A 14,085-nucleotide genomic window follows, 5' to 3' on the forward strand; every position below is an offset into this window, starting at 1 on the left:
GTTTTTGATATTTCTCAGGTCAATATAATATAATATATGCTGATATTAAATTCTCAAAAAAGAAAACCCATTAATAATTTATGTGAATCGCACATTTTTGCACACAGAATGAACCTGAATTGTTTGTCTTCATTTGCTTTATGAAGTGTGATGGTACCTTTTATTTTTATTTATTAATTTTCCATGCATTTGTTTATTTATTTATAAAAATTGATTAATAATTAGAATCAGAATAATTGATTGAATCTTTTATTTTGATAACTGACTACAAAAAGACAATGACAGGGCACATTATTTTACTTAAGAAACTGTGTAATAGGCTGAAATTAATATAAACTTAATGAAAATACACTCACCAAGCACTTTATTAGAAACGCCCGTGCACACTAATTCAATCCAATACAACAGCTCTGCCATAAATTCTATTTTTATGAGGCTTATGTATTTTCAGTTTTTGTTCACATTGTCAGAAAGGTGATAATTCTACTTTATATTTATTGTTGAGGTCGTAGCGGGTGGTGGTGGTATAGTGAATATTTTGTCCCCCTTGTGAATATTACACTTTTCAATATAATACTCCAGTATACCACAACCACCCACTACAACCTCAATAAATAGCATAAAGTATAAAATAACACCTTTCAGACAATGTCAACAAAAACTGAAAATGTATAAGCTTCATAAAAGTAGAAAACAAATCAATTGTTTTTGTTTTTTAATTTTTGGTAGAATATACAAACAATATATTATGCATCCATTTTAACCAGGTTCAAAGTTTCCATGGTCAGCTAGCTAGCTAGTTGATTGTTGATATTTAAGGTTTTATGCTTATCTTAACAATTTCATTATTATTTCATTATATGTTCAAAAATGTAGAAGGTAAAACTGTTAATATCGTTTTAATAGTGTCAACTATATACAGTACATCAGTGAATATCAAATATATTTTTTTAAAAGCATAGACATGTTACAAATGGTATTAAACTATGCATAACTGTACATATTTTAACATTCAGTTTTTAACATATAAGAACAACTTACATCATGTTATAGTACCCAGTAGCACCCTCAAATCCACAAATTTCCTCCTTGAGTTTTATAACATCAAAAGTGAACTGGGAAGAAAATTTGGGGACTTGAGTCTTTGGGTGCTACAACAATATCAGGAGGTTTAACTTTTAATGTAAATAGAAATAATACCTACTTGTCAAGCATGTATTGTATGGTATAAACACTCAGTATTACAAAATATGAAAAAGCTCAAATTTATATATAAAACAAGTGCAAGAATACTGCAGTACAATGAAGTTATGCATCATCACAAAGGTACATGTACAAAAAAATCACTCTAGAGACAGACAGTGACACGTTTCATTAATATACATAACATAAATCATACATACAACATAAAACAGCTTAAGTCACAATAAATAAACCTGATACAAAGGCTCACTCAAAGAAACATTTGGTACCTCTTACATCTGTTGTTTGAATCTTACATGAGGTTGGAGAAGAAGAATGTTGACCCTTTTAGGTAGTGTTCAGCTGGAACTTCAAGGTTCACATTTCCTGGATTAAAGTCAAGCCCCCCAAGTGTGTTGTATTTACGATTTGGCATTTTTTGATTTTGTGCTTGTGTGGGGAAAACAGTGACGTAATATCCGTCTGAACTGCCTGAAGGCACTTTTACTCTTGAGTCTTGAGAGAAATGTGGCAAACGTACGTCAGTTATAGGCTGCATTGCTCTCTGGTGCCTTGAATGCATATTAATGTCACCAGCTGGGACTCTTCTTCTAGCGTGTCTGGGGTCCCTCATATCAATCCCAACACCAGATCGGGAGCTCATCTGTCTATAGTTATGTGATGCTTGGAGGTCCAGTGTTGAACCTCTGGCCTTAGGCACATGATGCTTTCCTGTGAAATCATCAATGTTGAGATCTGAATGGTTGAAATCAATATGGTGGCCTAAATTAGCACCCATCACAGGGTAGCTGGACCTTGATTTGTTCCTGGGTGACTTCCCTTCAGTGTGACGACGTCTGATATCTGCATCTATGTCCAGGACAGGCATTCTCATATTTCCCCCTATATCTGATCTCCGATTCTTATATGAAGGCTTTCTGAGTGAAGGATCATTAATGTCAAGTTGTGGAGATTTGAGATGTAGCTGTGTATTCTGGATACCCGCTTCAGGCAAGCTGAGGTCAATGTTTGGAGCACTGACCTTTGGACCTGTGATACTCCCCTTCAACTCAGGTCGTTCTATGTTACCATTTATACCTAGATCAGGACGTTTTGCACTAAGATCTAGCTGATTGGTATTGAAGTCTGGCATATTTAAATTGGGCATTTTCAATTTTCCTTTTGGACCATCAATATCTACATTTGGGATATTTAGATCCCCATTTATGTCAACATTGGGGCCTTTTGGCATCTTCATTTTTGGCTTTTTGAACTTTGCATCAGGAGAACCAATGTTGATATCTGGAGTGTTCACATCTAACTTAGGAGTTTTAAGGTCCATGTTTGGTAAGCCTAGCTTTGGGGTATCAATTCCACCCTCTATCTTTGGAGCTCTGAGATTCAAATCTGGGGTTTTCAAGTCTGGATTTATGTTCAAATTTGGTTCTTTTGGTAATTTGGCATTAAAATCTGGCAAATTGAGGTCAAAGTTTGGGCCATCTATCTTTGGACCAGAAAACCCCACTTCAGGCATTTTCAAATGTGGCTTTTTAAATTTTCTGGATGGGCTGCCAAAATCAACATTTGGCATTTCAAAGCCACTTTTGGACACTTTGAGGTTGACATTGGGTGCATTGATGTCGATATCTGAGCCATTTAAATTGCCATCAATCTCAGGTCCTTTAAAGCTTGGTAGATAAACTTTAGGCATTTTTAATTTTGGCATTTTCAGCTTTGCTTTGGGTGAACCAGTGTTGAAATCTGGAGTGTTCATATCTAACTTGGGAGCTTTAAGGTCCATGTTTGGTAAGTCCAAGTCAGGGGTATCAATTCCACCATTTATCTTTGGAGCTTCCAGACTTAAATCTGGTGACTTCAGATTGGTGTTTATGTCCATATGTGGTCCTTTTGGCAATGTACCTGAAATATTAAATTTAGGCATTTTCAATTTGCCTGAGGGAGCATTAACATCCCAATCTGGAGCATGAAGCTCTGGCATTTTCAGTTTACTTGATGGCATGTCTAAATTGACATTTGGGGTATTTAGGTCCAGTTTGGGGCTTTTGAGGTCAACTTTGGGCATTTTCAGTTGTGTTGCATTTATTCCACCACTGAGGTCAGGACCAGAGATACCCAAGTCAGGTGATTTGAGGTCCAAGTTAGGGGCATCAAATTTTGGACTAGAAAGCCCCAAATCAGGCAGGTTCAAGTTTGGCTTTTTGAATTTTCCAGACGGACCAGCAATATCAACATCTGGCATTCCCAGGTCTGCTTTAGGACCTTTGAGATTGATGTTTGGTACATTTATATCAACATCTGGACAATCCAAGTTTCCATCAATTTCAGGTCCTTTTCGGCTTGGAAGGCTAAATTTAGGCATCTTTAGTTTGGGCATTTTAAATTTTGCTTTGGGTGAACCAATGTTGACATCTGGAGTGTCCATATCTAATTTGGGAGCTTTAAGGTCCATGTTTGGTAAGTCCACATCAGGAGTATCAATCCCACCCTTTAGCTTTGGAGCTTTTAGACTTAAATCTGGTGACTTCAGATCACTGTTAAAGTCCATATGTGGTCCTTTTGGTAATGTACCTGACAGATTAAATTTAGGCATTTTCAATTTGCCTGAGGGAGCATTAACATCCCAGTCTGGAGCATGAATCTCTGGCATTTTCATTTTAGCTGATGGCATGTCTAAGTTGACATTTGGGGTATTTAGGTCCAGTTTGGGGGTTTTGAGACCAACCGTGGGCATGTTCAGATCTGGTGCATTTATTCCACCACTGAGATTAGGACCAGAGAAATCTAGATCAGGAGATTTGAGGTCCATGTTAGGGCCATCCAACTTTGGACCAGAAAGCCTTAAATCAGGCAGGTTCAAGTTTGGCTTTTTGAATTTTCCAGATGGACCAGCGATATCAACATCTGGCATTCCTAAATCTGCTTTAGGACCTTTGAGATTGACGTTGGGTACATTTATATCAACATCTGGACAATCAAAGTTTCCATCAATTTCAGGTCCTTTTAGGCTTGGAAGGCTAAATTTAGGCATCTTTAGTTTGGGCATTTTAAATTTTGCTTTTGGTGAACCAATGTTGACATCTGGAGTGTTCATATCTAACTTGGGAGTTTTAAGGTCCATGTTTGGTAAGTCCACGTCGGGAGTATCAATTCCACCATTTATCTTTGGAGCTTTCAGACTTAAATCTGGCGACTTCAGATCAGTGTTAATGTCTATCTTTGGTCCTTTTGGCAATGTACCTGAAAGATTAAATTTAGGCATTTTCAATTTGCCTGAGGGAGCATTAACATCCCAATCTGGAGCATGAAGCTCTGGCATTTTCAGTTTGCCTGATGGCATGTCCAAATTGACATTTGGGGTATTTAGGTCCAGTTTGGGGTTTTTGAGGCCAACCGTGGGCATGTTCAGATCTGGTGCATTTATTCCACCACTGAGGTTAGGACCAGAGAAATCTAGATCAGGAGATTTGAGGTCCAAGTTAGGGCCATCTAACTTTGGACCAGAAAGCCTTAAATCAGGCAGGTTCAAGTTTGGCTTTTTGAATTTTCCAGATGGACCAGCGATATCAACATCTGGCACTCCTAAGTCTGCTTTGGGACCTTTGAGATTGATGTTGGGTACATTCATATCAACATCTGGACAATCCAAGTTTCCATCAATTTCAGGTCCTTTTAGGCTTGGAAGGCTAAATTTAGGCATCTTTAGTTTGGGCATTTTAAATTTTGCTTTGGGTGAACCAATGTTGACATCTGGAGTGTCCATATCTAACTTGGGAGCTTTAAGGTCCATGTTTGGTAAGTCCACATCAGGAGTATCAATCCCACCCTTTAGCTTTGGAGCTTCCAGACTTAAATCTGGTGACTTCAGATCACTGTTTATGTCCATATGTGGTCCTTTTGGCAATGTACCTGAAAGATTAAATTTAGGCATTTTCAATTTGCCTGAGGGAGCATTAACATCCCAGTCTGGAGCATGAATCTCTGGCATTTTCATTTTAGCTGATGGCATATCTAAGTTGACATTTGGGGCATTGAAGTCCAGTTTTGGGCTTTTGAGGCCAACCTTGGGCATGTTCAGATCTGGTACATTTATTCCACCACTGAGGTTAGGACCAGAGAAATCTAGGTCAGGAGATTTGAGGTCCAAGTAATGCCCATCTAACTTTGGACCAGAAAGCCCCAAATCAGGCAGGTTCAAGTTTGGCTTTTTGAATTTTCCAGACGGACCAGCAATATCAACATCTGGCATTCCTAGGTCTGCTTTAGGACCTTTGAGATTGATGTTGGGTACATTTACATCAACATCTGGACCATCTAAGTTTCCATCCATTTCAGGTCCTTTTAGGCTTGGAAGGCTAAATTTAGGCATCTTTAGTTTGGGCATTTTAAATTTTGTTTTGGGTGAACCAATGTTGACATCTGGAGTGTTCATATCTAACTTGGGAGCTTTAAGGTCCATGTTTGGTAAGTCCAAATCAGGGGTGTCAATTCCACCGTTTATCTTTGGAGCTTCCACACTAAAATCTGGTGACTTCAGATCTGTGTTAATGGCCATATTCGGTCCTTTTGGCAGTGTACCTGAAAGATCTAATTTAGGCATTCGAAATTTGCCAGTGGGGGCATCAATATGCATGTCAGGAACATTCAAGTCAATATTTGGCTCCTTCATTGCTGGTACTTTGAATTGACCTGAGGGCATATCTAAGTTGACATCTGGCCCAGTAAGGTCTAGTTTGGGTTGGTCCATCTCGGGCAAATTCAAACTTGGAGAACCAATAGCCCCTTTAAATTTGGGGGCTGAAAGATCAAAGTCTGGAGTACCTAGTTTACCATTAAGCCCTCTCAGATTTGGTCCTGAGAGTCCAAAATCTGGCATTTCAAAATTTGGCATCTTAATTTTTCCTGACGGCCTTCCAATGTTGGCATCAGGGATTTTCAGCTCTGAATTTGGACCTTTGAAATCAAGTGAAGGTGCATCAAAGTCAAACTGTGGCTTTGACAAATTCATATCAAGACCACCTGATGGCAGGTCTGGTCTGTTTAGAGATCCATCTACATCAATATTTGGTCTTTTTGGGCCTGATAGATTAAACTGATTTTTTTTCAGCTTTGGCAAGGTGAATTTTCCTTTGGGTGAATCAATGTTTACTTCTGGAGAGTGGAGGTCTAAATTTGGAACTTTGAAATCCATTTTTGGTACACTCAAGTCAGGAGAATCCATGCCCTTCATTTTTGGGGATTTCAAAGTTAGTTCAGGTGTTTTCAACCCTGCATTGATATCCACATCTTTTTTCTTTGGTAATGTGCCAAAGAGCTTAAACTTTGGCAATTTAAACTTGCCAGAGGGAGCATCAGTGTCTAATTTACCAGAGGGAATATTAATATCCACATCTGGGTTATTAAGGCCTACTTTTGGGTCTTTGAGATCAATACCAGGCAAATGCATACCCTCTTTAAACTTGGGAGCAGATAGATCCAAGTCTGGAGTCTTTATGTGATAGTCAGGGCCTTTAACTTTAGGCCCAGAAAGTCCAAAGCCTGGCATTTTGAGTTTTCCAGATGGGCTTGAAATATCCAGGTCGGTTGAGGGTACATTTAAGTCAAAATTTGGGTCTGCAATTCCAGGTTTCAGCTCTGGTGCTGCCAACTGCACATCTTGTCCCTCGAGATCTCCATTAAAACCTGGAATTTCAATGTTTGGTAAATCGAATCGGGGCATTGTGAATTTAGGGGCCTTGTATTTCCCAGATGGGTCAGCTTTGGCTGGATTGATATCAGGTGCCTTAATCTCACCTTTTATCTTTGGCATTTTGAGACTTAGGTCAGGGGTTTTAACATCAGCGTCACTTTTGCCTGAGAGCCCAAATTTGGACATACTAAATTTACCAGATGGGGCATCCACATCTAAATATGGAGCTTTAAGATCAATTTTGGGTTTCTTAAGCAGCCCTTTGACTTCACTTGAAGGAAAGTCATTGGCTGGCCCATTTAGATCAGGTTGTGACACATTCATACCTGGTGTTTCCAGGCCAAAGTCAGGGGATTTCCCAGACAGACTTAGCTTGGGTGATTGTACATAACCGGAAGGATTGTCAACATTTAGATCGGGGTATTTCAGTCTCTTGGAATACTTGTGACGAATTTTACCTGTGGGAACATCTGGGGCTTCAATGTCTGGTGTCCCAACCTCACATTCTGGCCCACCTAAAGCGGGTTCAGTGAGGCCCAGGTCTGGCAGTTTGAATTTTGGCATTTTCAATCTTTTGTTTGTTCCTTCAATGCCCACTTTGGGAACACCAGTGATATTTCCCCCATTAAGATTTATACCTGTGTCAGGGTTGCTAACATCTAAACCTTTTAAGTCTATACCTATTTGTGGAGCTGTGAAACTTCCATTGTTTTTCAGTCCAATTTGAGGTCTTTCATGGTTTGGCATTGTCAAGTCAACAGATGGACTATCAGTGTTTGGCAGTTGTATACCAGTTGTGGTGTTGACATCTGGACTCTCTGGTAATGTGCCGGACAGATGGAATTCAGGACCGTTAAGCTGTGAACTTCTGGCATTGACATTTAGTGTTGGTACCTGAACTCTACTGCCCACTTTCACCTGACCTCCACGTAAAACCGGATCATTCGAGCCAAGACCCAGTGGTGGAAGGTTCAGATTGTTCCCATCTGTTAATTCTCCAGCTGTGTCAGCAGAGAATGTGGCGTCACCAGATTGTGAATCAGCATCAAAGTCTGTGTTTGGTGTCTTTGTTTTCAGATGTCCAAAGTCTACTCCGAGGCGAGGCAATTCCATGTCATGTTTTACAGTTGGCTTGGCAGTTACCTCCTCATTCTCGGCATAAGGCAAGTCATCCTTCATGAACTTCTTGATTTTGGCATTGTAGAGTTTGCTGTAGGAATCCTTCAGCATCTAAAAATATAAGCCAAAACACGGTGATTTGAATGTAACTATAATGTCAATAATTCCTGTAACTGTTCTCTAGAACGTGGGGTTGCAACACAAAAACTTGAATATTATAAAACTTTGCAGGACATATCAACAAATTTGGATTGTGCTGTGGACCACTACTACACAAATGTATCAGACAATTATTTATGTTTGATTTGATATGATCTGTAGTCCACCCACCGTTTCAGGACTCCTGGAAGATTCGTCCAGATTTCCGAGGCTCTTGCTCAAGTTATTCTTTGTGAGCACTCGGACCTTGTCATCAAACGGCTTCATCAGCTTCAGTACTTCTAACACCTCCTGTTTTGACAGTTGATCAAAATCGATTGTTGCCCCCACGATTTCATCCCCTGAAAAATAAAAATTAAACATATAACAAAAGCTTGTTTCAGAATATTCTTAAATATATTTGGAAAATTCATACTGTATTTTTTGAATGGACTCAAACCCCTCACCCTAGCATTGTCAGTGCCAAGTTTGGCCCATTGGGTAAAATAATAATTATTATTAAAACATTATGTTTTTAACTTTTGAATGTTCTCAGAGGTTCTTTTAAAAAAGAACTATTATGTTGTATGTTGACTACAATCTGTAGTACTGAGTGACCAGAAAAACTGAAACCTCTGTCCATTGTTATATGATGTATTACAACAGTACTGTATTAAATAGTACCTTGATGAACCATATAATTACAGTTGTGTTGACACTGCTGTTGATTTGTGGTGGTTATATATTGGAATACTGAAAGGTGTCTCAAGAAATCTGAACAAATCATTTACATATAGAGTATCAGTCAAAAGTTTGGACACACCTAGCCATTCACTTGAATGAGAAAGCAAGTCCAAACTGTTGACTGGTATTGTATGTGGGAGCAAAAATATTACAGACAACTGATCGTTTAACGCAGTCCAATACTGCCGATCTAAAAACACAAATTATAGCCTAAAAATTACCATAAAATTCAACACAAAAACAACTTTTTGTGGATTTGTCAATTACAAACAGGTTGAGAACTCAACACCAACCGCACATTTTAAATAAGGCGGTGTCTATTGCAGGACTATTGCATCACAAGGACTCTATATGTCTGGACACTCTGTGTATAGTCTTCATCAAGCTCTGCAGAAGCCTGACAATGACCCATTCATTTGAATCAGGTGTATTGGAGCAGGGAAACATCTAAAACATGCAGGGCAGGTGTGTCCTAGGACCAGGATTGAAAAACACTGGTCTAAAACATAAAAATAGATTTCCTTGCATTTGCAAGTCATGTTCTTGTGTGAAACAACTATTCAAACTTTTTCAAGCTCAGACACTTATGTGTCACTTTCAAAACAGTTAAAAGCAACAAAGATGAAAGGTGCGATAAAAGGTCAAGGGTCATACCTTCCCTTAGTCCCTGACCGGCTGAGGCACTGTTGTTGATACTGGAAATAACCAGCCCCCCCTCGTCTGATTGCTCCAGGGTCAGCGCGTCAGAGAGGCTCCTCCCTCTGCGGTGTGCCGGCTGCAAACAGAAAAATTTCATAAAATGTTAAAAACCGAAGCACTTAGTAACAGAACAAGCTTTAAAAAGCAATATGCAACCAAAATTTAACCATCATAGAACTAAGATGATGTATTGATGTTTTGTACCATGATCGTTGTGTTTCTGTCACCGTGGCATTTGAAAAAAACACCTTGGATTAAACCTGCAGGAGAAAATGAAATGCTTAGAAAACACATTCGGCTGTTATGGGAAAATGATATACAGCAATTGCAGCTTATAGCATATTGCATGTTTGTTTCATGTTAAAGCCTATAAAACAAAACAGCAGAACATTAGCAGGCCTTCTATGAAACAGATGAAACAGGTGGATACAGGTACCAGTTCAGACCACACACTGTACACAAGATGGTGCAATCATGTAGTGATAGCAGAAACAGAAAAGAAAATATGGCGGGAAAAAATACATTGTTTCAAAGACATTCACATTTTCTCACGTCTTTCATTAAAATGTGTTTTAAAAAGCAAAAAGATCTTTTTTAATTATAAAAGTATGTTTCAAGACTGTTTCTGTTTCTGTTCTGTGATTTTATCTCCATATTTCCAGTGCTGATAACAGGAGTTTTACTGGAGTTGCAAAAAATACTCAACACAAAATACAAAGAATGTAAGGGTGTATATGGTGTAATTTTTTACTTTATGCAGTTAGTTCAGACACCCAGGTGACTCAGGAGGTGCATCTTTCAGGCATTCGAGTTATGGCCTTGAGGCTCTCGCACTATACTTGATGAAAACCAGGAACAGGTTTATCAAGAGTGATGCAAACAAGTGTTCTACTGTTGGGTGTTTCCTTTTTTGTAAACACACAGAGTCAGAGTAACTACACCCATTTCTCTCTAGTACAGAAATCCTGGCTGAGCACTGGTAACTGGTAGACTTCCAGTGAATCCAAACACACCATGCTCGCTGCTCATGTAAACTCATGTGATACGATGTGTAAAGATGTGCTGGATGAATGAAAATGAATTTCAGTCTACATCACCACCTAGCTGCAGTTTACACACATCTCCATACGTCCACATATATCAAAACAAGAATGAAAGTCTTTTCATGACATTACGGTTTAGATTTAACTCATTCACATTAAAAAGCAGAAAAATACAGAATTTCTCTACCATTCATACAGCACCACTGTGCCTTTAAAGCAGAAGATATACAGTGTGATCAACAACAAAATATCGAAAAAAATATGAATGTTAAAATCGTGTTCATTGTTATGTAAATCAAAGAGCAAATTACTATAAATTTCAAAAATATATGTTGTCAGGTATTTAAAATGTCCAGCTGGGACAGATTTGGGTCAAATTTAACTCATCTTTCATTTAGACATGACAATTGTGAACCACCAAATCTCCACAAGACTTTACAATTATATGGGAAGACGGAACAATGATAATAATAATAATTCCTAATTAATTTAAACCCTAAATGTAGAAAAATGTTCCTCAATCCTGAATGTTTAGAAATGATTTTGTCAGTTGGTGGTTTTGCACTATGAGTGACCTCTGCATTCTTTGCATAAAACCAAAAACAAACAATACTCTGATTTGTGGCATTTAATTGATATTATGCAGAGCTCCCAGTGACATTTGAGAAAAAGGAAGCAGCTAATTACTACCATAAAAAGTTACACATTAAACATTTTACAGCTCAGACAAAGTGCAGATGCCTATCAGTCAAACAAAGTGAAAATGTTCGATCACCAAGAGCTGGATGTCAAGTGCACGATCAAAAACGTTCCTCAGCTTTCTTTTCTCATTGGAAACAAAATTTGGAGCCGTCAGCTCATTTATAACATGACAGGAGCACTGTTTTTAGTTTCTAAATCATAAGAAGGCAAAGTGCAGAGCGGTTTCAATATGAGCAATGTAATCCAAAATTAGCCAAGAAAAATGCTGCACTAATTATTATTAATCTTCTTTAAAATAAGATTGATATGTTACTTTTTTTTCAGGAATATCAGATTATGAGATTTTTAGAATAAACAGCAGCTGGATGAACAGAAAGTTGAAACCAGACTGTATGTCAAGAGGAAAATTTACTATACCCTACCAATAAACCAAATGTTTCTATACATACATGGTTGAACATGATGAGTTAAGGGCAGATTGAAAACAACTGTACCATAAAAGTGTACAACAATTTCTCAAAGAAGCAAAGACAAGCAGTACAGATGCTCAACAGAAACTACCTGGATGACGGTACCAGAAACTCAGCACACTGCACCTTAAAGATGAGGCACCACCCAGGATGAACCCACAGCTGAAAAGAGAACTTACAATGACACCTTAAATTAAACTGACCTTAGTGAGCATCAGGCAGGTGTTTTGGTGGCTTCTGTGTTGTTGCAGTTGAGTTTCAGCACAGTTATCAGTCCATGCTGTTTGCTTTGCAGGTTGTGACTGCGGAGAGGAGCGCCAGTCAGGGGCACGACTGCTGAAGCAGACAAACGGGTTCCACCTTAGACGTCCCGCCCTCATGAACTGTCAAACGCACACATACACACACACACACACATTCACGTCACACGCCCTCATGCAAACACACCTTGACTACCAGTACCTGCAGCTCACATGCATACAAACACAAACACAAACACACAACTCTGACTCACTTTTCCCCATATGTCTGTTCCCACAAGCACTTATGAATGTAAATACACACACACACACACACAAGTTCTCAAGTCTGTCTCACAATAATAGTCAGGTGCCTAAATGAACATTTAATCTTATCATTCCTCCTGCTCACACTGGCCATTCAGAGATCCCTTCCTAATGTTTGTCCATACTGTATCACTGTGATTTTGCTTTGTTGGTCACATCTATTGGATGTCTGTCCCGTACTCCTCCGCTCTTCCGGTGGTTTTTCCATTTTGTCCCTGTTAAAGTTTTGTTTAGTGAGTTTTTCCTTATTTGAATCAAGAGTCTAAGGAGAGAGGATGTTGTATTGCTGCTGTGATTTGTGATTATTGGGCTATATAAAACAGAACTGACTTGACTTCATGTGCTGTCAATATAAGTGATGGATCCACAGTCCTCAGTCTGTGCAAAAATACATTCTGTACATTCCAAAGTTCACGTGAAGCTTATATGAGGCTTCAGCAGCTTGTCTGAGTTAGACAAATCAAGTGAATATCTTCCAGAGTTAAAGCCTTTTTAGTACAAAACTCCTTCTTTGTGTTTCCCTGGACAGTGCTTCCATGCTGAGCTGCAGTGAACCACCAAACATCAAACATACTGTAAAAGTGAAAAGATTAGACTTTGGAACAGACTTGTAATTACGCCTGAACAGTAGCTCACTAGAAAGATCATAAACTTGAACATTTTGCATGGATACGCCTGGATTAGTGAGGTGAAATCCTTATTTTGTATTTTATTTTCCAAAACAGAGTACAGTGTAATATTCATGACACCCAGCGCAAACAGTTCCTGATGTACAAAGAAAGCTGGTCTGTTGATGTTTGGTACAACAAATGTTGTTTGCTGTGTGATTTAGGTGAGACTGAAGACAAAGTCCTTTAAAAGATAGTTTCACAATTTTTCAAGCCTGTCTTAAACCAGCAGTCAGGTGTCCATGTGAACAGTGAAAGAGGTTTTCCTCGCTGTAATCATTCCTCCTGTTCATACTGGATATTAAAAGATCCTTCAAATGTGCTTTCAATGTAAGTGATGGAGGCCAAAATCCACAGTGTGTCCACACAGTCATTTTAAAGTTGATGTGAAGCTTCTATGAGGCTTCATCAGTCTGAGTTAGTCATATCAAGTGGATATCTGACACATTTACAGTCTTTGTAGCAACAAATTCCCTCTTTGTGTTTCCTCGGACAGTGTTTCACTGTTGAGCTGCAGGTGGAAGTATAGTAACAAAAAGAGGGACTTTGGCACTAAAAAGACTGTAACGTTGAAAGATATCTACTTGATTTGACTCATTTGGACGCTGAAGCTTCATATTAGCTTCAGATAAACTTTTAAATACATTTTTGCACAGGAGGAGGACTGTGGATTTTGTCCTCCATCACTTACACCGAAAGTGCTTTGGGAATGTATCTTTTAACGATCAGTATGAGCAGGAAGAATGATTACAGTGAGCAAAACCTGTTTCAATGCACATATGGGCACCTGACTATGGTTTAAGATAGACCTCAAAAATTGTGAACGCTTCCTTTAAAGTTACAGTTGAAACCTCGACTTTCAGGAACCAAGACTGATCAAAAACATGAATCAATCACTCCCAGTAAAACATGACAAGTATGCTAACGTGCCAAGGGAGTGGCAGGCGTTCACTGTGTGAGTCACCCTGATTACAGTCACAATGACTGCAGTCTGTGTGAATTTCTAAATAAAAAGAGTTCAGTTGCATTCACATTGTCATTATATAA

General features: G+C 38.7%; 1 protein-coding gene across 1 annotated transcript; it reads right to left on the reverse strand.

Moving 5' to 3' along the window:
• Positions 1–411: 411 nt before the first annotated feature.
• Positions 412–12,877, reverse strand: si:ch211-69b7.6 (neuroblast differentiation-associated protein AHNAK). The gene is made up of 5 exons (XM_067585502.1): positions 12,008–12,877; positions 9,794–9,849; positions 9,545–9,665; positions 8,339–8,508; positions 412–8,119 (listed from the first exon to the last, which is right to left on the reverse strand). Exons 2-5 carry the CDS (start codon positions 9,794–9,796, stop codon positions 1,496–1,498), a joined length of 6,918 nt encoding a protein of 2,305 aa, XP_067441603.1. The 5' UTR covers positions 9,797–9,849; positions 12,008–12,877; the 3' UTR covers positions 412–1,495.
• Positions 12,878–14,085: the final 1,208 nt, after the last annotated feature.

The sequence above is a fragment of the Thunnus thynnus genome, chromosome 3 (assembly GCF_963924715.1).
Source record: "Thunnus thynnus chromosome 3, fThuThy2.1, whole genome shotgun sequence".
NCBI classification, from domain to species: domain Eukaryota; kingdom Metazoa; phylum Chordata; class Actinopteri; order Scombriformes; family Scombridae; genus Thunnus; species Thunnus thynnus.

Excerpts from the sequence above, each read along its gene's own strand:
- si:ch211-69b7.6 (XM_067585502.1), bottom strand. Across the intron at positions 8,509-9,544 it reads CGGTCAGGGACTAAGGGAAG|GGGATGAAATCGTGGGGGCA; the intron begins GTATGACCCTTG and ends TTTATTTTTCAG. Across the intron at positions 8,120-8,338 it reads CTTCCAGGAGTCCTGAAACG|ATGCTGAAGGATTCCTACAG; the intron begins GTGGGTGGACTA and ends TTATATTTTTAG.